This window comes from Penicillium bovifimosum (assembly GCF_028826915.1).
Source record: "Penicillium bovifimosum strain IBT 22155 chromosome Unknown utg000001l_segment0_segment0, whole genome shotgun sequence".
In the NCBI taxonomy this organism is placed as follows: domain Eukaryota; kingdom Fungi; phylum Ascomycota; class Eurotiomycetes; order Eurotiales; family Aspergillaceae; genus Penicillium; species Penicillium bovifimosum.
Window position 1 is genome coordinate 2,739,375 of NW_026622710.1, and position 23,898 is coordinate 2,763,272.

A 23,898-nucleotide genomic window follows, 5' to 3' on the forward strand; every position below is an offset into this window, starting at 1 on the left:
TCCTTCCACTTGCTATGTACCGGGCACCTGGACAGAGGGCAGTTATGTTATGTCGGTATATAAGGCAGAATGCAAATTGCAATCTTAGAACCACATCCGCACAATTGTGTGAACTCGATTGATACCATCCATTCTTGGACCTAGATTGGTTGTCGCATAGGATGATAGCAGATAGGACCATGTTGGTAGGTATCTGCGCCGTGTAAGTAGTAGAACTGCGCCACCGCCATAAGTGATGCCTCAGCAGTACGTAACTAACCGGGCGACGGTGCGACCTGGTATAAGATAGCCTCAGGAGTCAGGCATGTAGCAAACCCATGACCTTGGGACAAATTGTAATTTGAGGAAATCGAAATATAAGCCAAATCCTCCAACAGTGAACACTCAGATGTGATACCAATCTACATGCTGAAGTGCAAGAAATTCCAAGCTGACCATGCTTGACGTAGGGTTTGATTCCGCATTTGGACGACGTCACGTGTCATGGTCCCCGGCATCCCGGGGTTTGATTCCAGCTTCCTTGAACATTTCGCCTGCAATTTTAAATCGAGCTTCTATTGCCTGATAGGTTGCTTTGGTCTATTTAGTGGATTCATGGATATCTACAACTCCCCGATGTCTTGATCTTACTGTCCCACACACCGTCATTCTCCAACATCCATGCTGCCAATGAGCCAACGAATCGCTGTTTAGGCCGCCCCGCGATAACTAGTACGCAGTACGAATCGACGAGACAAACTTGAGCTATATATCTTTACCCAGCGACATTCTTTAACAGACAACATGGCATCGCCTTATCCACCATCTACTGCATTTTCGCCGTCCGTTGCCTCCGACATCACTGCGGCGCCTAATCGAGCGGTCTCTGATTTGCCGCAAGCCCAGGTAGACGCAATCATTCGCACGAAACGCAAGGCCCGCGAGCCCAAAGCCTGCTATCCATGCCATGCGCGCAAGGTCAAATGCGATCGTAATCTACCATGCGATGGATGCGTCAAGCGTGACCATGCGGATCTCTGCTCCTACGAACGCCCCTCCAAAAAACGATCACAGGTCTTCCAGGACAACGCCGTTGCCAGCACGTCGACGCCATCAGTGTCCGAATATCCAGCAACCTATACGTACGAAGAACCATCGGTGGAAGTGAAACAAGAACCAATGTTGCAGCGACCGACCATCTCCGCTACTCGCAATGGTCGTGTGTCAATCGCCCGCGAGGAATGGGACAATGTGCGCAACAGATTGCGCGAAATGGAGTCCACGATTTCTACGCTCCGGACAGGCTTGGAGAGGGCAGAAGAGGGCCTCCCAAATCCAGTAGACACAGGAAGCGTACAGAGTGGCGGAGCAACTCGCCCCTCCCAGGGTACCTCACCGGAACGCGAGGGTATCCACGCGGCGAATACTCTAGGCAAAGGCACCGTTCATTTGGGATCACGTTCCGTTTTGGCGTATATCCTGAACAATCAGTCTGGGTCCGATCAACTGCAAGCTCTTCTGGAAGGAGGAATACTGCCAAAGCTCGGTCTGGATAACGAGTCTGCAACATATCCGTTTGTTGATCTATGGTCATCAGACATGTCAACGTTCGACATTAGCGCTGTCTGTAGTGCCCTTCCTACTGACCAGCAATGCAGAGAGTAAGTGTCTCGAAGTAACCATCAAGTTCGGGTAATTTGTGCTAACCTTATATTCTCACTATAGATTGTTCTACTACTATAAGGACATATCCGGGGCCATATACCCCGTTATAGCGGACATATTCGAGTTCGAAAATACCCTAGAGCTTCTACTGCAGACTAGAGCCTCTCTTGGTGGCGAGTATAGGTCTGACGCAGACGAAGCGCAAAAGCCTTTCGGGGTGAGCATCGCGTATTTGGGTTTGCTATTCGCCATTCTGGCCTCTGGCTGCCAGTCATCTGATTATGGAAGCAAGGAAAGGGAGTTGACCTCCCAAGTCTATGGTATGTGATCTATGCCAATTAGATCGAAGTCCATGCTAACGCCTAGTGATAGTGTGCTGCTCTTATCAATGCCTCCGTATGACCAACTTCCTGTCCCAGCCCACCATTGAGGCGATCCAGACTCTTTTGGTGATAGGAAATGTATTGTCTTACAACATGAATCCCGGGATTTCTTACGTCTTGCTTGGCATGACCCTCCGCATGGGCTTGGCACTCGGCCTCCACGTGGAGTCAAGTCGATTCTCATCAGCCGAACGATACCGCCGACGACATGTCTGGTAAGTTGCCCTTTATATTCATACGATACCGAGTATGGCCACCCTAACGTCAATAGGTGGTCTATGGCATGGCAAGACAGCCACTTTTCACTCTCCTACGATCGACCTTCTACTACCGCCGTGAGCCAACCAGATATCGCTTACAGGGAAGGTTCCCAACCTGGAGACTTATCTTACTTCGAATCTCTTTCTCGTGTCATCTCCCTTGCACTTGAGGTTGTCCGCATTCGCATGCTGAGCCCACATGCGCAGATGAGCTATGAGAGTATCCAAGGTTACAAAGATCGCATCCAAAAGATCATGGTAGAGGCCAAGCCGTACCTCCGCGATGCGAGACATTGTTCTACGCCCACACAACATCTAGAGCGAGTCGTGCTCAAGTTGCACTCTTCTTACTTTGCCTCTGAGCTCTGCCGGCCAGCGCTCAAGCCCATGGCTGACTATAGTGAAGCCGCTGCGGCTACTATGCGTGGGAAATGTGTGAAGAACTTGATGACAACTGTCGAGGCCTATATTGAAATGCACAACATAAGCTCTCACGCTGCTCGTTCCTGGATTCTCTTGCAGCGGGCGATCAGCTGCGCATTTTTACTCGCTGTCATTGACGAGGCGAAAGCAGACCCTAATGCTTGGAATCTTTTGCATCAACTCGAAGGCATCATCGCCCAAAGGGCAAGTGCCGAACGAGCCTATGACACCAACGATCCCGCCACCACAATGGCCAACATGACCTCGCCCCAGCAACCTCAAACCCTCGGCACATACGACCCAATCACAGGCACCACGACTGCTCCAGGACCTATTGCTCCGGCGATGGACCCAACTTCTCCGGTTGGACTGCCCCCTGACACACAAACGCAATGGGCCAAGTCTCTAGCCAAAACGCATCGTGCTCTGCAGAAGCTACTCGCCGCATTTGGTAATCCACATACTCGCGGCTCAATGGGAGGCAGTGGGACGCCTGCCTACCCCGGTTCTCATCCTCACATCAACCCTCCTTCCGCGTCTCTGGGGACGATGGTTCCTCCACACGCAAGCTTGACGCCTAGTGTGGGTTCTCTCCCGCCCCCTACGCCAGAAAGCTCCGGCAGCGGCGAATGGACAATGCCCAATATAATGGATCGCGCGGCGGAGTATATCCACCCACCCCTTTGGGGTTAAGGATAAGATGCGAGCTTTCCTCGAAAAGCGTTATAGTCTCGGTTGTTTTGGTCATCTTCAGCGCGGCGCCGGTGGTTTTTTGAGCCCACATCATGTTTGCTTTTTATGGTCAAATCACATTTAGTTGGAAGCCTCAGAGGGAGGCCTTTTTACACGAATTGCATTCATCCTACTGAAGCTTCATTTCATTGCCATCGGCATTGATCATATAAACAGGCACCTTCCCTGGGGTTCCAAGCAGTATTATAAGGTATGCACTGGTTATCCACTTCACTGGGAAGGTGCTAAGCAAATGGACACTTCGGGGAAGGTGCGGTCACCATCCCCTTCGGCATGTAACTGTCGTTCTTTCCTCATCGCTCCTCACTTCCCGTTTGCGAACGCAAGCATGAAAAATTCAAAAGATTGACCGAGCGATTTTTTAAAAATGGGTGGAGAAATCCAACGGGCTAAGAGGGCAATAGAAGAGTGAATACTGGATCATCATGTGACGAGACGACAGCTAAGGGAAGGAGCAAGCATGGCAGAAGAACATAAAAAGGAGTTCTTCTGCGCAGCTCTTCTTCTTTCCTCTTCCCTCCTCCATCTCACCACAGGATCATCTCCTCTCTTCTGCTCTTTTTTCCTTCTGGCTTGTAACACCCGCAGATGTGCGGGCCACGTGGACACCACACTGCGCCAACCTCGCGGTACAGTTCCCGAAGTGGATGGTTTGCATGCTCGACGGATACCTGTACTCCGACTTGGCATCCCAGACGCATGTAATCTTGGAGGCAAAGGCCAAATCCCGCGAGGAGCACGCCCCCAATGTGTTCTGGCAAGAAGCAGCGGAGTTGGTCGCCGCGCTCGGAACGCCGACCCCTAAAGGCCTGTCATGGACCCGGTAAGTTTACTTACGTTTGTGATCATACATCTCTACTATGAGAAATAGATCAAGCGCTGATTGTTGCTTAGGGCGTTGTTGGTATCTCAGGACGGTAAGGAGCTATACATTGCAATGGCCGTCCCCAATGACCAATACCGGGAATCTCTATTTGGTACAAAGAAGCCTAGAAACAAGGGGAACTTCCTTCGAATCAAGCAGTGGGGTCCCTGGCACATCGACTGCCGCGAAGATCTCGAGGTCTTCGCAAGCTTAAATCTTGCGGTGGCGCTTCAGGCTGGGTTCAGGCAAATCTGCTGTGATGTTTTTCATCCTATTTGGTACAACGGGCCATTGCAGAAGTGGGATACATCCGAACGAGACGTCAGAGTCGCATTCGAACGTCAGCCTGGGGGAGCCATAACAGCACAATTACCATCAGACCGACGGGGCCAATCGATCCACACAATATTGCTCACGAACAACTGCCTATCGGCGACGAGGCTGGAGTGCAAGGCCGATTTGGCCAACAAGTTGGCCATGTGATGACCGCGGTTTTCGGCTCCCAGGGCCTAGACATCGCATTTGGCGATCTCAAGGCCGTCACCGACACATATCCACGCACCCCAGACGCGGTCATCATGAATGGACGGCGCGCTGGGCAGCCTCAAGTGAAAGCTGTGGGTGAGCTGAAGTCTCCGTGGATGACACAGCATCAGTTGTTTCGAAACCCAACAGTGCAAAACGCGAGGCGCAAAAAGCGTTTTCGGCGGCAGATCGGGCAGCTGGCGAGATACATGCAAGAGCTGGGCGTGGAATACGGCTTCTACTCCACCTACAACCAGCACATATTCCTCAAGCAAGAGATTGTTGACGGAAGCTGGGTCCTGCGGTACTCGCCAGTCGTTTCAGACATAGCATCTGATATTACCTACCAACCATTCTTCATATCCATTCTTCATATCACTATCACCATGTACCTCACCTATCTTCCTTTCCCCGCCGATCTCATCCCCCGCTGCTGCGACGCTCCCCCTCCTATGAAATCCTGCCTTGTGTCTAGGCAGTGCTTCTTCTCTCTAGGAGTTCAATCCTACAGTCACGGTTGAGGTTGGCTGGTCGGAGTCTGGGACCGACCTTGTGAAGGACATGGAGCTTCTCCTTCAAGGAGGGAACCGTGCTATCGAGGCAGTGATTACCTTGAACTGGCGACTACAACAGCATAAAACTGTTGTTGCCAGTACAGCACAAGTCTGGAGACTCGACTCAAATGGTAAACCCGAACTTCAGCAGACAGAGGTATGTTAGCAACCTGATACCATTCTCTAGGAATTCCAGTCTAATATCTTCAAGGAGATTTTTCCTATCCCGGATCCATATCGACCCCAAAAACCGGAGATTTCTCGTCGCGAGTTTCTTGGCTCGCTGTGCTCTCAGTTGCGGCCCAATCGCGACTCTAATGAGAAGTACTACTGTGACGGTGGACAGGAACAAGTCATGTGAGCCAGTGGTACGAAGGTGCATAGCGGCCAACAGTCGAGTGCCTGATTTTGGTGTGTTAATGCCTGAATTGGCCTGAATTGGCCTGAATTTAGACTGGCAGAAAATTAAAATACCCGAATTACTATGACAGATCTCCTAGTAGTTAAGCAAAGTCCCAAAGTTCAACAACCTTGGAACTGCAAAAGCCCATATTTGAAGCTATTCACACCCCCCATATCCTGTTTTCCATCGATCTTAGGAGTTGAAGAAGCTATTCCGATAGTAAAAACCTGTGTATTCCCCTATTCTAAGGCATTTCTGACCGTACAAAGTCCCTATTTCCCTAAACTCTTCGTTTCCTTTGGCTCCAATGTGTCCCCACCCCCTAAGCTCTCCGTCTCCTTTGGCTCCGGCGTGGTGAAGTGCCCTCAGCCTGCGGCCGAGCCCGCTTCTGGCCCCTTGCTGCGTTTCCCCTTCGAGTGTTTGGACGGATTGCGCTTTCGGTGGCTGCGGCAGGCGATGACAACTCGATGATTGTAGCAGGAGGCGGTGTTGCAATAGTAGCAGGGATACCCATACTGGAGACGGCGATCTGGGTGTAGGCGTTGCGGGAATAGCTTCACTAGCGGCAACCGTAGGAATTGGTTCACTAGCTACAGCTGCGGGAATAGCTTCACCAGATGTACGTATCACGATACTGGAATCCGGCCAATTATCAATTGCGCCTTCATACCGTGCGACAACCACATGTAGCTTCGTTGTTGGAAACTTTGAAATGAATTCCTTCACTGTACCCAAAAATTCCCAGTTGGTGGCTTTCAACTTACAGGACTAGTTACAAAACATGGTATTAAGCGGTGTCGAAGGCGGTCTAAAATCACTATACACTAGTACTAAATAGGCCATAAAACCATTTAAATCAGGCACTCGCCCGTTGGCCGTTATGCACCTTCGTACAGTGGGCAATCAGGAAGGGAAGGAGCAGGGATCGCGGGGAAGAGTGTATTTATTGTTTACCTCCTGTTCTTCTTCTTCTTCTTTCTTTCTCCCAGACTTGTTACTTTGTGTGCAGTACAGCATAGGATCGATCTCCTTCTTGATTTCTTTTCCCTTTTTAGCTTTCGACAGTAACAACTACTTGGATATTGATGCACTACGCGATGAAGCCAGGACTACCTTCAAGAACCGTAACCTTCGTCCCGCTTGATTCATAGTTACTCTCTCTGTTATTCTCTCTTGCAACTGGAACTCTATTCTTAGGAAAAGTTTACTTATTATATAGTGAAGTGGGAAGAGCGCGAAGGCGGTCTGACATCGCAGACAGGACGATGGGAGGACTGCAGCCCAGGAGACAGTAGCGGGGGACGTCATACGACCTACTGTGATCCGATGGGAATCATACTGTAGAAGCTGTTCATGAGGGAAAAGGTGTGTGTGTTCATGCCTATCCTCCTAGTGAAGATGAGCCTTCTGTAACTAACTAACCTGAGGTATTATCTAATGTCATGGCCTGAGGCTCCAAGGCGTCAATCCTGGAGATGGCGCGGTTCTCCCATTACACTACCTACCTCTACCTACCTCATTTCAAAGGGTGTTCATCCAGATCCGGCTGACCTCGCCCTTGCCATTGCGCGTGACGAGAAGAGGGCTATTGCTTTGCTATCCCAACAAGCCGTTTACCCTCGCTTCGCTCGGGCGGCTTGAAGGCGAAATCCGTAGCCAGTAAGCTAATCGATATTGTTGGTTAACTAACTAGTTTAAGTTATAACTAACTAACCTAATTAACTTTTGCACTTGACTCCGTTGTATGGAAGCGCGGTACGGAGTACCTTACGGAGGGAAGTACAATCCGTATCTGGCGCCCGTAAGGTCAAAACCATATCCCGGTACGTCCTCTTGCCGAAGTCTGGCGGTGCATTTGGGATGAATGCAGCTACCTCGGTTCGGGTGGGTAGATTATGTGTCCGTGGATCGGCGTTTCCCTGTAGGATACGCGGATCCAGTGATAATATCACATCAGTAGGAGTCTGGCGCTGGGCGGCCTCGATCAGCAGCTCCCTGGCCATCTGGTACATCCCGATGAATGGGCAAGCTCATCCGTAAGCTGTCCGAGGACTGCCGCGGAAAGTGCACTTCGAGTCCCATCGACATTGCCGGCACCTGGCCTCCGTTGACCCCGCACTGGGTTCATAGCGCCATAGTCGCCTGGATGGGGATAGTCGCCTGTTGGTCCTCTAACAGCCATAGCTGGGCGAACGCTGGGGATATGCCCTCCTGCCCAGACTCCTACGGATGTGATATTATCACCCGGACCTGCGTATCATCCTACAGGGAAACGCCGATCCACGGACACATGCCCTACCTACCTGAACCGAGGGTTCCAATGGTCCATACAGATGAAACAACTCGCCAGCCACCATAAGGGGTTTGTAGTTTCCACTGACACGCTGATCCGGAGTATAGGAGATGGAGGTAAAGGCGAAAGCCGCGTTATACTGACGGACGCGGTCCCGGAACTCGTTCGCGCGAGGATCAGCAGTCGCTAAAACCGGGAACGAAAAATCGTCCTTCTGGTCGGGCGGATCGGTAAGGTCCACGTTTGCTTCCTCCATGTGATCTCCTCGAGCGTCCTGGGCTGAGGCATCTGCCAAAGATAGACCCGCGTCGGCGCCGTACGGATCCCCGTTAGTAAAGAGATCATCGTGGAAGTCAGCCTGGTCGAACCGCCCTGCTCGAGGCAGCAACACCCGGCGCGCACCGAACCACCAACCGAATTTCCTCCAGGAGAACTCTCTATCGCCACTGATGCTGAGCAACTGCTGCCACCCCTCTCACCCTGGCCTCAAGGGCTATGGGAGCCATGAACTCTGGGAGTCCCGCCCATGGATGATGAGCGCCGGAGGGGCAGAGAGGGGTGGTAGAAGTTGCTCAACCCAGTGGCGATGAGAGGTCTCCTGGCGAGAAGTACCTTGGGGGTCCGTGATAAAGGACGTCCACTGTGCAACTGTAGAGTCCTCTGGAAGAAGTGATAATGCGTTGCACGAGAAGGGAGAAACTATTTGTATGTGAGGCTAGCTGATGTGTGCGGGAGCAAGCGAGGTCACGTGGCCTCAAAACAGTTTTCGGTGCGCGCTGGCCCCTGGGGGTTGCTGCCTCGAGCAGGGCGGTTGACCAGGCTTGCTGGACAGCTGGGCTTGGACAATCAGGGGAAGCCGCTGTGTCTGTTGCAGCTGATGTTGCGATTGTCGAGTTGAGCGCTGCGCCTGTTGCCCTTGGGGTCGCTGGGCGGAGCTCTCTTGGCGGCGGGTCTGCCACTGTGATTGGGTCTCCTGGTGCGACAACTGTGGCTGCTGTGTGATGGCGCGGTTAACGCTTCTCTCAGTAAGATGTAAGATGTTGTCTCCTGCGCGCGATGGCCATCCAGTCCTTGTAGCGCTTATCCAAAGAATCCATGAATGTTGCGAGGGTGGTCTGGTTGACGAAGCGATAGCCCTTTTAGTCAGATGCGATTGATAAGCCGGGTATGAGCTCCCGAAGTCGGCTCCCCACTCTTAGAAATCCGTCATTGCTCACTTCAACCTCTAATTTATTCCGAGCATATCATTGTACGGAAAATGCCTTTGACCGGGGTGAAGAATGTTGTGCTGGTAAGTCCGTTTTGATACTTCTTTAGCTGTGCCCATCGCGGGGGCAAAAAGAAGAAAGCAATGCCCCTCATGGCTTATCGATAACGAGGCCATTGGGAAGAGCCACGAGCAAGAACGATTAAGCGCATTTACAAGACAGTACTAACTCAAGCGCTGCAATATTAGGTCCTTTCCGGCAAAGGAGGTGTGGGCAAATCCTCTGTAACGCTCCAACTCGCCCTCGCGCTCTCACTACAAGGCAAATCCGTCGGCATCCTCGACATTGACCTGACAGGACCCTCAATGCCACGACTGGTGGGGCTCGAAGATGCCAAAATCACACAAGCTCCAGGCGGTTGGATGCCAGTACCAGTCCACGACGCTGAACCCGCAGCTGGAGCCGAAGATTCGACCTCAACACAACCTCAGCGCGGCTCCCTTCGCTGCATGTCCTTGGGCTTCCTACTCCGCGATCGCGGCGATGCTGTCATCTGGCGCGGTCCCAAGAAAACGGCGATGATCCGTCAATTCTTATCAGATGTCTTCTGGGGCACAACTGATTACCTGCTCATCGATACGCCGCCCGGAACCAGTGATGAGCACATTGCGCTGGCTGAACAGCTGCTCACGCTGTCAACCACAGATGCTGCTGCGGCTGCACAGTCAGGCTTGCCACGACTTGCTGGCGCAGTCCTCGTAACGACGCCACAAGCTGTGGCGACTTCCGATGTGCGCAAAGAGGCGAATTTTTGCGTTAAGACTAATATCCCTGTTCTCGGAGTCATTGAGAATATGTCTGGTTATGCTTGTCCGTGCTGTGGTGAAGTGAGCAATCTCTTCTCCAGTGGTGGAGGGCAGGTTATGGCGCAAGAATTAAAACTTCCGTTTTTGGGCAGCGTGCCTGTTGATGTGAAGTATGGAGAATTGGTCGAAGGAAAGATGGAGGCGGGAGACAGTGACGATGAGGATGAGGACGGTCAGACTTCAAACAGTCAACCAGATGACACTCCCGCCGAACCTGATAGTCGGCCACTTGTTGAACGGTACCGAGACACCTGGTCCTATCCTCGATTCGAGAACTTCGCGCAGACACTTATAACGGGCATCGAAGGGCCGACAGTCGCGTCTTAGCGGGTTTGGTGATCAAAAGTGCATTTCTCTACTTGTTTAATAGCGATATCCAGATTTTGCTTGCTTACTTGCATGGCCGATTTCGGCAGCCATATCAGTGAATTGATCAATTCTAGACAAGTGCCAATGCCGAGTATCTTCTCTTACGAGAGCGGAGAGCCCAACTTCGCGTCCGAAGCCCACCGGTGTGGCCAGTGTTAATCATGAGGCTATTCCTCATATGCTGAGGCTGGTCACCGGTTGAGGACGCTAGATCCAGATTGCCGCAGGAGTATCCTTCTGGCGAAGATATTCTCCACAGCACCCCTCTTCCTGCGGACCCAAGGGATCCAAGTGGCGACGTTTTCGGGTGAACTAACTTGGCGCTGTCAGCTTTGTGTGGGCAGTTCGACACGTGCGAAACTCAGGATTATCTTCGAGATCATCTTTTATCTATCAACTCTCTCCCACACAAACCCCGCATACCATACGCGGTACCAATAATGTGTAGACCAGCGAATGAGAGCAATCGATCATGACATTATGCCAAGGGCAGGCAGTGGCAGTGCTCCTTCCTGAGTCCTCCGAGAAGCCCAGCTTCCAAGACCTTGGACACCCACCCAAAACCCACATTAAGCTCAGTTAAACGTTTCGTTGTCAACCTATCAACCAGGAACGTGGTTATCCAAAACCAACATGATTGGCTCTGGCGATCCACCGATTCCAGCAAACACTCTTATCATCGCCGGAACACGACCATGGTCCGCTCTTGGCAACCGCCTACAAGTCTTGGCGCCAACTCCCGCTCTTCTGTGTTAGTCGGAAAATTCGCCTTGCACTCGACCAATGGCTGTCAAATATCGAGTGCACGCTGTCGATGAGACCATTATGATGGGTTGGAGCTATAGCAGTATGGAACTCAATGTGCATCAAGCCAAGGTCAGTACACTGTAGGTTTTCATCAAAGGCCTCACTTGGCGATTGTCGTGGCGACCTTGCAATTTGTATAAGGACACCCTTAGTTCTGGAAAATGTGAACTGTTCTAGTCAATCCTTAGCATATTACTCAGCTTCACTCTTCGCTGAACTGCTGTGTGGCCGAACACAGCCCTTCATCGCCGCCATGATACCTGCAGCAACCGCGAAGTATGATTGGATCCTGGCCATCACCTCGATCGCCTTCGTCTTCTCTGCCTTCGGCAATGGAGCAAATGATGTCGCCAACTCCTATGCCACCTCCGTCGCAGCCAAGACGCTCAACATGGCCACGGCCGGTGTCTTGGCGATTTTCACAGAGTTCATCGGCGCAGTCGCCATGGGCTCACGAGTTACCGATACAATCAAGAACGGCATCATCAGCATCGACCGGTTCGATGGGAAACCCGGCGCACTCATGCTGGCCATGGGCTGTGCCGAGATCGGTAGCGCCACCTGGTTGATGCTCGCCACTCGGATGGGCTGGCCTGTCTCGACGACGCAGACTATTGTCGGCGCCCTCGTCGGTGTTGGTTTTGCAACCCAGGCTTCTATCTCCTGGGGCTGGGCAGACGGCAGTGTCTCCCAGATTGCTGCGTCCTGGGGAATCGCTCCCCTCGTGGCAGGTGGCTTTTCTGCCATCATCTTCGGAACCCTCAAGTACAGTGTCCTCGAACGGACCAACTCCTTCGAGTGGGCAATGCGCTTGATTCCATTTTATCTTGCCCTCACGGGTGCCATCCTCGCCCTTTTCATCGTTGTCGAAGCCCCTACGGCACCCTCTCTGGAAGAGTTCGGTGCTGGAAAGGCAGCCGGCATCATCTTGGGAGTGTTCTTTGGTTGCCTCCTCGTCGGCTATGTGTTCTTCATCCCATACTTCAAGCGTCGTCTCATCCAGAAAGATAGCCGCATCAGATTCTATCACATTCCTCTCGGTCCGTTGCTGCTGAGGGAAAACCCGCCCCTCTACTTCCCAGGAAAGGGGGACAGCTATGTGGCCAACTACTACGAAGATGCCTACGGCGAAGTGCGTGCTGGCCAAACTGACATGGTCAAAGAAAATGCCACAGCCAACGCGGACTCCGTTATGCCCACACCGGAGATCACACCAATGACCAAGCCCCAAGTTGGTGACGACGAGGAGAAGGACTTGTACTCCGCCAATTCCTCCCCAACGATCGCGCCTCGCAAGAAGCACCTCGAGCCCACTGAGCGATTCATCGACCCCGTCCGACACCTGTCCTGGGCAAATCCTCAGAAGTATCTAGGTTACCTCAAGTGGGTCCTCCTCCAGGGTGTGACTCGCGATGTGGTTACCCACGACTCGCCTGCTCTGCGTGCAATTCACGCCCGTGCTCACCGCTACGACGACCGCGTTGAACATCTTTGGACATACTGCCAAGTTGTCTCAGCAATGATGATGTCGATTGCCCACGGTTCAAATGACGTGGCTAACGCCGTTGGTCCCTGGTCGGCCGTTTACAGCACGTACAACGCTGGCCTCGTCGACACTGAGGCCCCTACACCCGTTTGGTTCTTGGTCATTGCGGGTCTGCTGCTCGGTCTTGGATTCTGGGTTTACGGATACCATATCGTTCGTGCTCTGGGTAACAAGATCACTCAGATGTCGCCGACGCGTGGATTCAGTGTTGAGCTTGGAGCTGCCATCACAGTGCTGTTGGCTTCGAGACTCGGTCTGCCCGTTTCCACGACTCAGTGCTTGACTGGTGCTAGCATGGGAGTTGCTCTCATGAACTATGATCTTGGCGCTGTCAATTGGAGGCAGCTTGGCTTTATCTTTGGTGGTTGGGTGCTGACTTTGCCTTGTGCAGGATTGGTCTCTGGACTGCTCTGTTTGATGGCATTGAATGCTCCCCATCTGTAATATAGACATTCACAGTTCGTCGTGCTTCTAGCGTTCTTAGCCTTTTCCTATACCGGGGGGAGTTTTCAATAAAAGTTCATACATTCTGAGTAATTATTATATATGTGAAGACTCAATCCGTCACTGGATCCAAGTGAATAATTCCAAGAAAGTAATCGCGATAGAATGAGGTTCAAGAATCGCCGTACATGTTCAGTTTTGTGCAAATGCGCTTTTGAGAGTCACGGAGTTAGGCGCCAATAGGACTATGGGTATCCATCAAATTCAAGGTAGAGATCAATCCTTTATTTGGTGCGCTTGTAGATCTTGCCAAGGAAAGACTCGAAGACTTCCTTCTTCAACCCCTTAGACTCGTCGACAGCGGCGATCTTCTCGCGCAGCTCACCGACAACCTTCTCCTCGTAATCCTTGTAGACCTTCTCAAGCTGGAGCTCGTTGAAGAGGGCCTTGACCTTGGCCTCCTCAGCAGCGTCCTTGCGGCCGTAGGAGGCATCGAGGAGCTGGCGCTGCTCAGGGGTGCAACGCTCGATGGCCTGGTTAATGAGCCACGAGCACTTGTTGTCCTGGATATCAGTACCAATCTTGCCAATGACAGATGGGTCACCGAAGTTGTCAAGGTAGTCGTCCTGGATCTGGAAGTATTGACCCAAGGGAATGAGGATGTCGTGGGCCTGCTTGAGGTTATCCTCGGTAGCGAGTTCCAGGTAGATCAGAGCCAGAGCGACGGGAAGGTAGAAGCTGTAGTAAGCGGTCTTGTAGGTGACGATGAACATGTACTTCTCGAGGGAGAAGTTGTCCAGGTTGACGTTATCCTCAGGGGCGGTAATAAGATCACACAGCTGGCCAAGCTCAGTCTGCCAGGTGGTCTCGTGGAAGAGCTCAACGAGGTCAATGTAGGCGGGGTGAGAGCGGAAGCGCTGCTTGAGAATAAGGTAGATACCCGACTCCAGCATGAAAGAGTCGTTGATGGCGATCATGCCGACACCGTCCTGGCGGTACCAGCAAGGCTGACCACGGCGGGTGATGGAGCCATCCATAATGTCATCGCTGACCAGGAAGAATGCCTGGAGCAGCTCAGTCAACCAGCCCAAAATGCTGAGGTGCTCGAACTGCTCATCGCTCAGGGGCTTCTGCAGAAGAGCAAGACCGGTATCGGGAACCGAGAGGCCACGGTTGAGCTTGCCGCCGGGAACATTGACGTTGAGGGACTATAGGAAATAGAGTCACATGTTAGTCATTCCATTGAGTGAGGCGAGTGCCATCAATCCATGAGTGATTGCTTACTTTCTCGAACCACTCAAGCGCATTGGCGGGGAGGTTGTAACGCTTTGCGTGGGCGAGGATGTCCCGGGCCAAGGCAGGGAAAACCGCCTCAAAGTCGGCACGCTTAGTTGTAGAAGCCATTGCGAGAGTGTGTTTAGAAATATTGATCTGACACTTAGGACAGAAAACATTTAGGACCTCAATGGGACCACTTCCCCGCGGAGGGACCGTTTGACATGTTTGCATCGGTTTGTCTGTGTTTGCATGGGGGGTGTTGCTTCTCCGGGCCAAAGCCGTCGACTACTTGGATTCAGGATCCATTGAACGATCTTCGGCTTGTTCATTGATCGGCAGAGCTTTGTTGCCGGCTACATATTTGCTCTCGTTGTTCACGTGAAATTGACTCTGCGTGGAGATCTTTAATCCGCGTCAAAACGCGACAAGGGCCGAGGCCTTTATTTACACCACCGGACCTTCACTTTCGGGACTGAATGCAGTACTGCTGAGCTTCATTCCACCGACGCGATTCGTGAGGCGGGACTGTCGCAGCAGTTGCTGAACCTATCCAAGTTCCTTTCGTCATCAACGCGACGACGCGACGTTCTGGCTCAGACCACTACTCGCGGCATACGCCTGTCATGGAAGAACCTACAGATGACGGAATCCGTGAGCTCATGTACCAGCTGGAAAATGCTGCCATCAAGTGCTCTGAACGGTGTCTCTATCAGTCATCAAAATGGTATGTCTTCCAAGTCTCATTCTAAGAAGTCCGAAATACTAATGCGAATCACTAACCTAGGGCTGCCGAAATGCTCGACTCCCTCCGGCCTTTGAACCATGAAGACACTGATCTCGAGTCTCCTATGGACGTCACAACCCCGTCTTCGCCGGCTACGAATCCCTACCTGAAAGTGCAAGACCCAGTAGAGGCTGCACTCGAAGCACAAGAATCATACAAATACCTGCTGGCCAAATCTTACTTTGATACCCGTGAATATGACCGCTGTGCAGCCGTGTTCCTGCCTCCGACAACACCCCCTGTTCCTCTCTCCGTCACTTCACCCAATGCCAAGTCGAGGCCATCGCGAACCTCTCATAAAGGCAAAGACAAAGCTTCACCTTTCTCAGCCTCAAAGACCCCAAAGAACCAAATACCGCAGAATCCATATCCTAAACTCAGTCAAAAGTCCCTTTTCCTTGCCCTGTATGCCAAATATTTAGCCGGAGAGAAGCGCAAGGAAGAAGAAACGGAGATGGTGTTGGGACCGGCAGACGGTGGGATGGCTGTCAATCGAGAGTTGCCCGGTCTCGCCAGAGGCCTAAATGGATGGCTTTCTGACCGAACTGCACAGGGCCTCGATGACCAAGGACAGGGATGGCTGGAGTATCTCTATGCCGTTGTTTTGTTAAAAGGACGGAATGAGGAGCTGGCGAAGAAGTGGCTCATTCGTTGCGTACATCAAAACCCATACCACTGGGGTGCTTGGCAAGAATTGAACGATCTATTGGGCAGCACAGAAGATGTAAGTTAGTTCCACCAAGAGTCGTTTATGTCTGTACTGATTCAGCCAGCTGAAACAAATACTCGAACTTCTGCCGCAAAATGTCATGAGTTTGATATTTTACGTCTACTGCAGCCAGGAGCTGTATCAAGCCACGGAAGACACATATAGATCACTCTCTGAACTACAGTCGATGTTCCCGGAGAGTGCATTCCTCAAAACGCAACATGCATTGTTGTTGTATCATTCGAAAGGTAAGCTACCCCCGTCCGCACTCTAGCGTGTGAATTAATTAACCTAACCCATATAAGACTTCGAGGAAGCATCCCACATATTCGAAGACATCCTGGCCACATCACCTCATCGCTTAGATAGTCTCGATCACTATTCGAACATCCTCTACGTCATGGACCAGCGACCTCAGCTGGCGTTCATCGCTCAGGTCGCAACCGCCACCGACAAGTTCCGTCCAGAGACTTGTTGTGTCGTTGGAAATTACTACTCATTGAAATCCGAGCACGAGAAGGCAGTAATGTACTTCCGACGTGCACTTACCCTCGACCGCAACTTCCTGTCTGCATGGACCCTCATGGGCCATGAATACATCGAAATGAAGAACACTCACACCGCAATTGAGTCATACCGTCGAGCTGTCGACGTCAATCGTAAAGACTACCGCGCTTGGTATGGTCTCGGGCAGGCTTATGAAGTTTTGGACATGTCTTTCTACGCTCTATTCTACTACCAGCGCGCCGCAGCACTCCGCCCCTACGACCCAAAGATGTGGCAAGCAGTCGGATCCTGCTATGCGAAAATGGGCCGCATGGGACAGAGTATTCAATCTTTAAAACGTGCATTAGTGGCCGGATCTTTACAGCCAGATGACGGCGGTCAACAGGGAACCGCAGGCCCCGGTCGCAAGATCCTCGATCCAGAAACTCTGCATCAAATCGCCACGCTGTACGAGCGCCTCGGCGACGAAGAGGAGGCTGCTGCGTACATGGAACTTACTCTTCAACAAGAATCCGGCGCCCCTGTCAACGACGACGCAGATGACGGCGACTCATCTGCCTCCGAGCACGACAGTCAGAGTGATTCCGACATCGAGCACTCAGGCGACGAAGACCACGATACCTCGCATCGACACCGTCGCAATCGTAAGCCTCGTGCTAAGGCTGAATCATTTGCTATGCAGAATGACGACTCGATTGTCAGTGAGACGTGGAATGGCACTGGTGTTACGGCCACCACATCGAAGGCACGGCTGTGGTTGGCGCAGTATGCGTCGCGACATGGTGATCTTGACCGTGCGGATCAGCTAGCGAGCGAGTTGTGTCAAGATGGAATTGAAGTGGAGGAGGCAAAGGCGTTGATGCGAGACGTGCGAGCTAGAAGGGAGGGTGCTACGTGATTGTGTTGACTGATTGGATTATGGATTATCATGGCTGCGAAGCATTTTATGAGTCTTATAATGATAGTAGCTACCTCGGTACGATTCCAATCTGATGTTAATGGTCACATCAAAGTAACAACCAAGATTCAATGCCGCCCATGTTTTGAACCGTAGTGCTACCTACAGTCGTGGTTTTTGGGTACCGTGATGCTACGGTAGGTATTTGAGAGAATACGGTATTCCAGATTTCCCCTTCAAAAATGCAGATCCATTGGAGTGAGGCGGAATACCGTATTCCTAGGTATAACCTAGTAATCCTAGGGTATTACCTAGGTCCTACGGTGCTAGGTCTCAGTCCGCTTCCAGAACTATCTTTTTCAGGCCAGCTGATGGGCACTACCTTATATATATTGTTCCTAACTAGCGCATATCAATGTCATTTATAAAGAGAACCGGGTATCGTAGATCAAGAATATGAGCAAGTGGTTCGAGCGATATATACTCGCCCAACTCAGCAACATCGCTCTCATCAAACGTCATCCAAATAACTGGCGCGTTCGGTACACTGTATTGCTGCGACGTCTTATCTCGCATGTCAGAAGAGTGCAGATCCCTTCCAAAAACCGGCTCCCTTGCTTCGGAAGTCTTGCTGTTGCGCTTTCTGTTGAGGTCCCATGAAATACAGCCATAAGAATCATGGCGTCCGATATCTGTCCATGTGTCACGCAAGCAGAAGCGGAGGTCGTTGGGGCACAAATCTCGGTCCAGTATGCTTGAGCCCAAAAAGAATATCTTGCCCACAGAGGGCATGGGATGTGTTTCCGTGAGGAGAACACTTGAAATAATTGTTGCGACTTTGAGCATTTCTTCGCCTAGTCGACTTGTTTTGGGGTCCAACATGACAATTCCGAATCGTGTTCCCTGAGATGCAGCATATGGGTTTGATTGATGTAGTGAAGCAACCATTGAATCAGAGCAAATACACTGCAGGAACTGGCGTAAATCATGTTGTTCGATGTCTTTGGCGCACTGGCCATCATCATGGGGACGATTGAAGCCCCGTAAAGTTGTTTTCGGTGTCCACATGGGAATTGTGGCCAAAGGGGACTTGGGTGCCACCTTGCGTTTCAGCTTGAATGACGGGGGCGTAATCAACGTTTCCAGAAGCGGTGCCTGCGGTTTTTGAGGGTCTGGGGAGTCCAACTTGGGCGCGGAGGTGGCACTAGTCGTCTGCATTGGACTTGTAACACCGGACGATGGCGGCATCGGAGGTTGTTCAAGCGGCAAAGAATTTTCAAGGTCCTGCGATTCAGTCTTTTCATCCCTCTGGCTGGGCTTTTGACGAGATGATAGGTTCTCGTTCTCGGCAAGCACACTATCGTCGGGAACTGAATTCCCAACGTCCGTGGATATCACCGGCTCATCGATGTAGACCACGGGGGTGCATGAAGGAGCCTCGTGCAATCCACCAAGTACGTCTCCTCCCATTGAGTCTTCGAGCAAGTCTACCATCAAGGGACGTACCTCCATACTACCTCCAGAGGTAGTGACATCCTGAGAAGCCTGGTAAGGCTGGGATGACGGAGGAGTCGTCTCATCGGTATCTGAACAGGTCGATTCTGGGCTCGACGATCTGACAAGGTACTGGTTGAGTCCGCTACCAGCTTTGAGGCGTTTTGACCATCTCTCACGCTCTTGTAGCTCTTCTAGCTCGTCTGTAGGCACAGCCCGAGCCGCCTCTGCTTGACACTGCAACTCCTGGAATGAAGCAGCCTCCTCCAAGGACCTATCGCCGTGTACTTTCAAGATCCGCGGAAACCGAAGCGTCCAGTATCTAGCACCAGAGGGTTTGTCGAAACCACTTCCCAGCATCTCGACGATGAACGGGTGCTTGAACAATGTGGATGCCATGGGCAGGGTTTGGTGCCCGTACTCGACGCGAAAGCCGTCATAACTGTCAGGTTCACGGGCACAGAATGCCCCCATCTGATTGAGGGTTTGCATAGTCAAGATGCTCATGCTGTGCCGACCAATGACATCAACCACTCGGAAATGCGGTAAAGCATCGCTCTTTACAACCTCTTCTTTGTTCAGAAGACAGCCAACGAAGAAATGAGTCCATTTCAGCTTTTTGACTTGTCCCAGACCAAGAGCATCCTGGGAGTTGTAGTAGGCTCCAATCAACGCGAAATCCAATGTGTCTCCTAGCCCAGGGATATAGTCTTTTTTGAGCTTGATCCACCGACCGAACAGACGATCTACACCAGCGCAATATAGTGGAAAATAAGGCTCGTCGGAAGCCTTCAGGATATACCCTTCCCATCGTTGAGTGATCGCTTGTTCGAACCTCTGTATGACTCTGTTCGGGCTATCAACTTGGCTGAAGTCCAAGACTTCTTGGTGAGCAAGCTCAGCCCTGCCTGGGATGGTATTCACTACTTTTTGCAATAGCAATCGACGTTCCCGATGGGGCTTCGCTAAACAGACATCATCGTCGAGGAGCAGGATATCGAAGAACATCATCATTAAGTGTTCGTATGGTTGTGGCCTGCGTCAATCAGAAAGAGAACTTATTTTGCAAGGAGTAGCACGTACGGGGAATCGCTATCAACACCGATCAGAGTGCCAGATCGAGGTATCAGCCTCCGGAGTTTGTTGAAGTCCAAGATCTCGGCATCTTGATCATTAAAGACGAGCAATTCACCCTCAAGGATACATCGGTGTGTGAATTTGCACCCGAGCAACCGCATGCGCAGGCATTCCTCTATCACAGGTAGAATCTTATCTCTATCTGCTGTCGAGTCTTTGCCACTTTTGGAAAATATTTGTATGGGAGTAAGTTTATTAGAAAGATCGACGTGAATCTGACAGTATTCGCCGTCGTATTTCCGTTCCAGGCTCATTCGGCGACCATTGATCATCTCGAGACAATGTTTGATGCTTCGAGCTTTGTAATAATCAGGTCGGCCCACTTTGATGCCGGGACGAGGTCGCAGGTGTTGCAGCGCTATTGTGCTAAGGCTTTTGGCTGCTTTGGGATCTGGGTTTGGCGGGAATTGGCAAATTGGGTCCGAATTGAGCATCCCCAACGCCCCTTCAAACGAGTTCTGGAGCTGAAGAAGTTGGGGAAGTAGGAAATGAAACTTCTTTAGTGTGAATCTCTCGGGAAAGACAACAGGAGAGTAGGTTTTCAAAATCAGGCGAGTGAGCCACTTAGCATCACGGCTGCTTGCTCGACGATACAACTTTGATAGAATCTCTTCAACGTCTACAGCTGAGCGGTTCCGGCGGACTTGAGGACCAGAAAAACGGCACCGTGATGCAATCTTAGCCATGGCGATATCAACCTCTTCAACCGTCAACTCCTGACCAGCAGGAACATAGTTCTCGGCTTGCCGCATGACGCCCTCGACACATCCACCGAGATCAGAGCCACCAGGATGTTGCCAACGATTGAGCTCCGAAAGGCGCGAAGAACCCAGACCCAAGCAACGCCCTATGACTCTCGATAACTGCGTGGCCTGCAAATAGTATACCCGGTCTGTTCGTTTCTCCGGAAATATGCAGGAGAGTAACGCGACTCTGTCTGTGTCTGCATTATTGATCTCCCGACCATGTCGAGCAAACCACTGGGCGACCACTTTGATGTGTAGACTGCCATCCTTGGCTGCGGCCGTTCGGCTATCGTCCAAACTAGACAGCAGGTCGCATAAGAACGCAAATTGGAAACCCATGGCCTATTTGCACGTACTACGTAGTCCTATGGCTGACCAAGGAGCCATAGGGCCATCGAATCGGAGGTGTGGAAACTGGCGACCCGAGACTCGACTCCCACTCGAAATTTGACTATCAGATCGCGAAAAGAGGGGCGCGCCGATTGGCGATTACGCGTGACCGTGAGCGCGTGAGCACGTGACCATTTTAGCATCATTATTGTCGGAACAACAGCAGCAGTGGAGATCGGAGAACGGAGATACCATATCCCACTTAGATTAGTCATTGTTATGCCCATACAAATTGCCAGCCAGGGGCTTCATAGAAATTCAGACCTGTTGATATCCGATTGGTACGCGCTATGATTTACTAAGCAGTTTCCGACTGTTATGAGCCCGGTTCGCAATTAAGAGGGTTAAATTCGTCAATTGAAGACATACGCAGGTTTACCGCGATAGCCAAACAGGACAGACGTCGACCCCGATCAGCTCCCCATCGAACGAAATTGCAAGAGAACGTGACAAATATGGACTCAACCGTTGTCTCCGCCATGAAGGGCGAAAAACTGAAGGAACCAAGTCAATGGAGGAATTGGTTCGCACGAATCAAGATCTATGCACGACAGAAGAGGGTATGGGAACTGATCGACCCTCACACCGCAGAAGAAGATCTGGAAAAGCCAATTCGCAAACCTCGAAGACCGCAATACCCGGAGGGTGGCAACGAACTTGCGAAGAGAGAGTGGAGAGATCGTATGGATATCTACAAGCTGGACCTTGCCGAATGGGAACAGCAAAACAAGAGCCTAGATGCCATCAATGAATGGATCATCTCAAATCTGGATCCAGTCCATCACACCTCGATGCTTAACTACGAAACCCCATACGGACGGCTTGTATATCTTCAAACCCGATTTGGCCGATCATCTGCGGCAGAAGAAGATATCCGTGCACAGTGGAAGCGAGTGTCAGCCTCACCACCAAAGAGGGGTTCTGATATCGATCAGTGGATCAATGAATGGGATGCACTAAGAGAGCAAGGTGTAAGCCTAGACCTGCCAGAAATGAAGAGTGCCAATAAGGACTTCCTCCGCGCTGTTAAAGATCTACTCCCTGTTTGGTGGCAGCTGAAATTTGAGGCGATCGTGCTGAACCAGGAAGAATGGGATACTCGCGATTTGATTGAAAACTTCAGAGGAAGTTATCGTGAGCTGCACCCACAGAGCGCGAGCACTGTCAGCACTATTTCCAAAGCATCGTTTTCGACACTGCAAGGTTTCGATGAAGCTAGACCAGAGCCACCGCAGGGAAAGCCGCAAGGCCAGCAAGCGCAGGAATCGCCACGTGAACGAACTTTACCACCGATCCCGAAGCGATATTGCCCCTGTGGTAACCGTCACCATAAGCCGTGGAAGTGCTGGGCGGTCAACCGGGATGCATTCCCTGACAAAGAAGTTTTTGAGAAGACCGCGAGGCGAGTGGAAGATCGTCTTTCGAAAGACCCGGCGTGGAAAGCCTGGATAGAGAAATCTGTCAGGGATCACAACGAGAAGAATGGAGTGAGGCCTGCCACGAATACGGCCAATAGCACACAACTGTATGGCTCCTTCCTCACCACAGGTTTTCCCGAACAGGTGTTCCAAAGCGTAAAGAACACGGGAGGCGCCGATGATGACATTCGACAACGTTGGTTCCTCGACAGTTGCTCGTCAGTACATGTATGCAACGACAAAGACCTCTTCATAACCTTTAAACCGATGAAATCAGGCCTGAAGACAGGTGATTCGATCACTGCGGTAGAAGGTATTGGAAACGTTGTCATGACTGGAGCGGGCCCTGACGGATCAACTCGACGAATTAAACTGAGCAATGTGTTATATTCGCCTCATTTCCATGCCAATTTGATGTCTTATGGAGCCCTGAAAAAGAAGGGTGTTCGCTGGGACGAGGATAACGAGTGCATCAGGGACTCGAGTGGCGAATCAGTCATTAGTGTACGCCTCATGGAGTCGTTAGGAATATGGGCATTTAATCAACCGAGAGAGCCTCGTTCCTCACCAGAAACCCTTGCCCACGCACATGCAGTACGAAGATCGGTGAAACCTCTCGTCTCGGAAGCCTCAGCAGATCGTTGGCATCGTCGATTAGCCCACGTATCCACGCGTGTGATGAAGAAAACTGCCGAAATGGTAGATGGTGTTAAAATCAACGAAGATCTGCCAGAAACACCATCCGAAGAAGGAGAGCTTTGTCAGGTGTGCAATCTCTCAAACGCACCGAGACAGATATCACGACGACCAATTGGCCAGACCTTTGGAAGATATGGCCGAATTCACTTCGATCTGGTCCAATTTTCACCCGCATACAACCGACATCGGTGGATGACACATTTTTACGTTGAAGGCATCAGATTTCACTGGCTATACACACACGAATTGAAGTCGCAGTGCAGAGATGGAATCAGGAAATTCATCGCTCTGATCAAAAACTGGTGGAACATACCAATCAAATCGTTTCATTATGACAATGAAACAGCTGCAGGCGCAGAGATTGAAGGCTTCTTGAACAATATGGGCATTGTGGTATCACATGGCATCCCCTACCATCCCGAGCAAAACGGACCTGCTGAACGTTCGGGAGGAGTGATTTTGACCATGACGAGACACCTTCAAATCGAGAGCAAG

The 23,898-nt window shown here is 51.3% G+C and overlaps 10 protein-coding genes across 10 annotated transcripts; 6 read left to right on the forward strand and 4 right to left on the reverse strand.

Moving 5' to 3' along the window:
• Nucleotides 1-783: 783 nt before the first annotated feature.
• N7515_001043 (putative C6 transcription factor) lies at nucleotides 784-3,403 on the forward strand (the record flags this gene model as incomplete). The annotated part of the gene is made up of 4 exons (XM_056661787.1): nucleotides 784-1,640; nucleotides 1,705-1,964; nucleotides 2,017-2,242; nucleotides 2,299-3,403. The coding sequence occupies 4 exons, from the start codon at nucleotides 784-786 to the stop codon at nucleotides 3,401-3,403; spliced, it is 2,448 nt and encodes an 815-aa protein (XP_056526953.1).
• A 716-nt stretch (nucleotides 3,404-4,119) lies between these two features.
• Nucleotides 4,120-5,374, forward strand: N7515_001044 (uncharacterized protein; the record flags this gene model as incomplete). Its single annotated transcript, XM_056661788.1, has 2 exons — nucleotides 4,120-4,286; nucleotides 4,708-5,374. 2 exons carry the CDS (start codon nucleotides 4,120-4,122, stop codon nucleotides 5,372-5,374), a joined length of 834 nt encoding a protein of 277 aa, XP_056526954.1.
• Nucleotides 5,375-6,132: 758 nt separating this feature from the next.
• On the reverse strand, nucleotides 6,133-6,324 carry N7515_001045 (uncharacterized protein; the record flags this gene model as incomplete). Its single annotated transcript, XM_056661789.1, has 1 exon — nucleotides 6,133-6,324. The coding sequence occupies one exon, from the start codon at nucleotides 6,322-6,324 to the stop codon at nucleotides 6,133-6,135; it is 192 nt and encodes a 63-aa protein (XP_056526955.1).
• Nucleotides 6,325-7,934: 1,610 nt separating this feature from the next.
• N7515_001046 (uncharacterized protein) lies at nucleotides 7,935-8,359 on the reverse strand (the record flags this gene model as incomplete). The annotated part of the gene is made up of 2 exons (XM_056661790.1): nucleotides 7,935-8,033; nucleotides 8,114-8,359. 2 exons carry the CDS (start codon nucleotides 8,357-8,359, stop codon nucleotides 7,935-7,937), a joined length of 345 nt encoding a protein of 114 aa, XP_056526956.1.
• A 1,002-nt stretch (nucleotides 8,360-9,361) lies between these two features.
• N7515_001047 (Mrp/NBP35 family ATP-binding protein) lies at nucleotides 9,362-10,504 on the forward strand (the record flags this gene model as incomplete). Its single annotated transcript, XM_056661791.1, has 2 exons — nucleotides 9,362-9,394; nucleotides 9,560-10,504. The coding sequence occupies 2 exons, from the start codon at nucleotides 9,362-9,364 to the stop codon at nucleotides 10,502-10,504; spliced, it is 978 nt and encodes a 325-aa protein (XP_056526957.1).
• A 1,102-nt stretch (nucleotides 10,505-11,606) lies between these two features.
• Nucleotides 11,607-13,343, forward strand: N7515_001048 (inorganic phosphate transporter; the record flags this gene model as incomplete). The annotated part of the gene is made up of 1 exon (XM_056661792.1): nucleotides 11,607-13,343. The coding sequence occupies one exon, from the start codon at nucleotides 11,607-11,609 to the stop codon at nucleotides 13,341-13,343; it is 1,737 nt and encodes a 578-aa protein (XP_056526958.1).
• A 284-nt stretch (nucleotides 13,344-13,627) lies between these two features.
• Nucleotides 13,628-14,747, reverse strand: erg20 (bifunctional (2E,6E)-farnesyl diphosphate synthase/dimethylallyltranstransferase; the record flags this gene model as incomplete). The annotated part of the gene is made up of 2 exons (XM_056661793.1): nucleotides 13,628-14,551; nucleotides 14,628-14,747. 2 exons carry the CDS (start codon nucleotides 14,745-14,747, stop codon nucleotides 13,628-13,630), a joined length of 1,044 nt encoding a protein of 347 aa, XP_056526959.1.
• Nucleotides 14,748-15,244: 497 nt separating this feature from the next.
• On the forward strand, nucleotides 15,245-17,519 carry N7515_001050 (anaphase promoting complex subunit CDC23; the record flags this gene model as incomplete). The annotated part of the gene is made up of 4 exons (XM_056661794.1): nucleotides 15,245-15,345; nucleotides 15,406-16,129; nucleotides 16,179-16,362; nucleotides 16,420-17,519. The coding sequence occupies 4 exons, from the start codon at nucleotides 15,245-15,247 to the stop codon at nucleotides 17,517-17,519; spliced, it is 2,109 nt and encodes a 702-aa protein (XP_056526960.1).
• A 402-nt stretch (nucleotides 17,520-17,921) lies between these two features.
• On the reverse strand, nucleotides 17,922-21,235 carry N7515_001051 (ATP dependent DNA ligase domain protein; the record flags this gene model as incomplete). Its single annotated transcript, XM_056661795.1, has 2 exons — nucleotides 17,922-20,049; nucleotides 20,097-21,235. 2 exons carry the CDS (start codon nucleotides 21,233-21,235, stop codon nucleotides 17,922-17,924), a joined length of 3,267 nt encoding a protein of 1,088 aa, XP_056526961.1.
• Nucleotides 21,236-21,741: 506 nt separating this feature from the next.
• Nucleotides 21,742-22,802, forward strand: N7515_001052 (uncharacterized protein; the record flags this gene model as incomplete). The annotated part of the gene is made up of 2 exons (XM_056661796.1): nucleotides 21,742-22,692; nucleotides 22,752-22,802. 2 exons carry the CDS (start codon nucleotides 21,742-21,744, stop codon nucleotides 22,800-22,802), a joined length of 1,002 nt encoding a protein of 333 aa, XP_056526962.1.
• Between the last annotated feature and the right edge of the window lie 1,096 nt (nucleotides 22,803-23,898).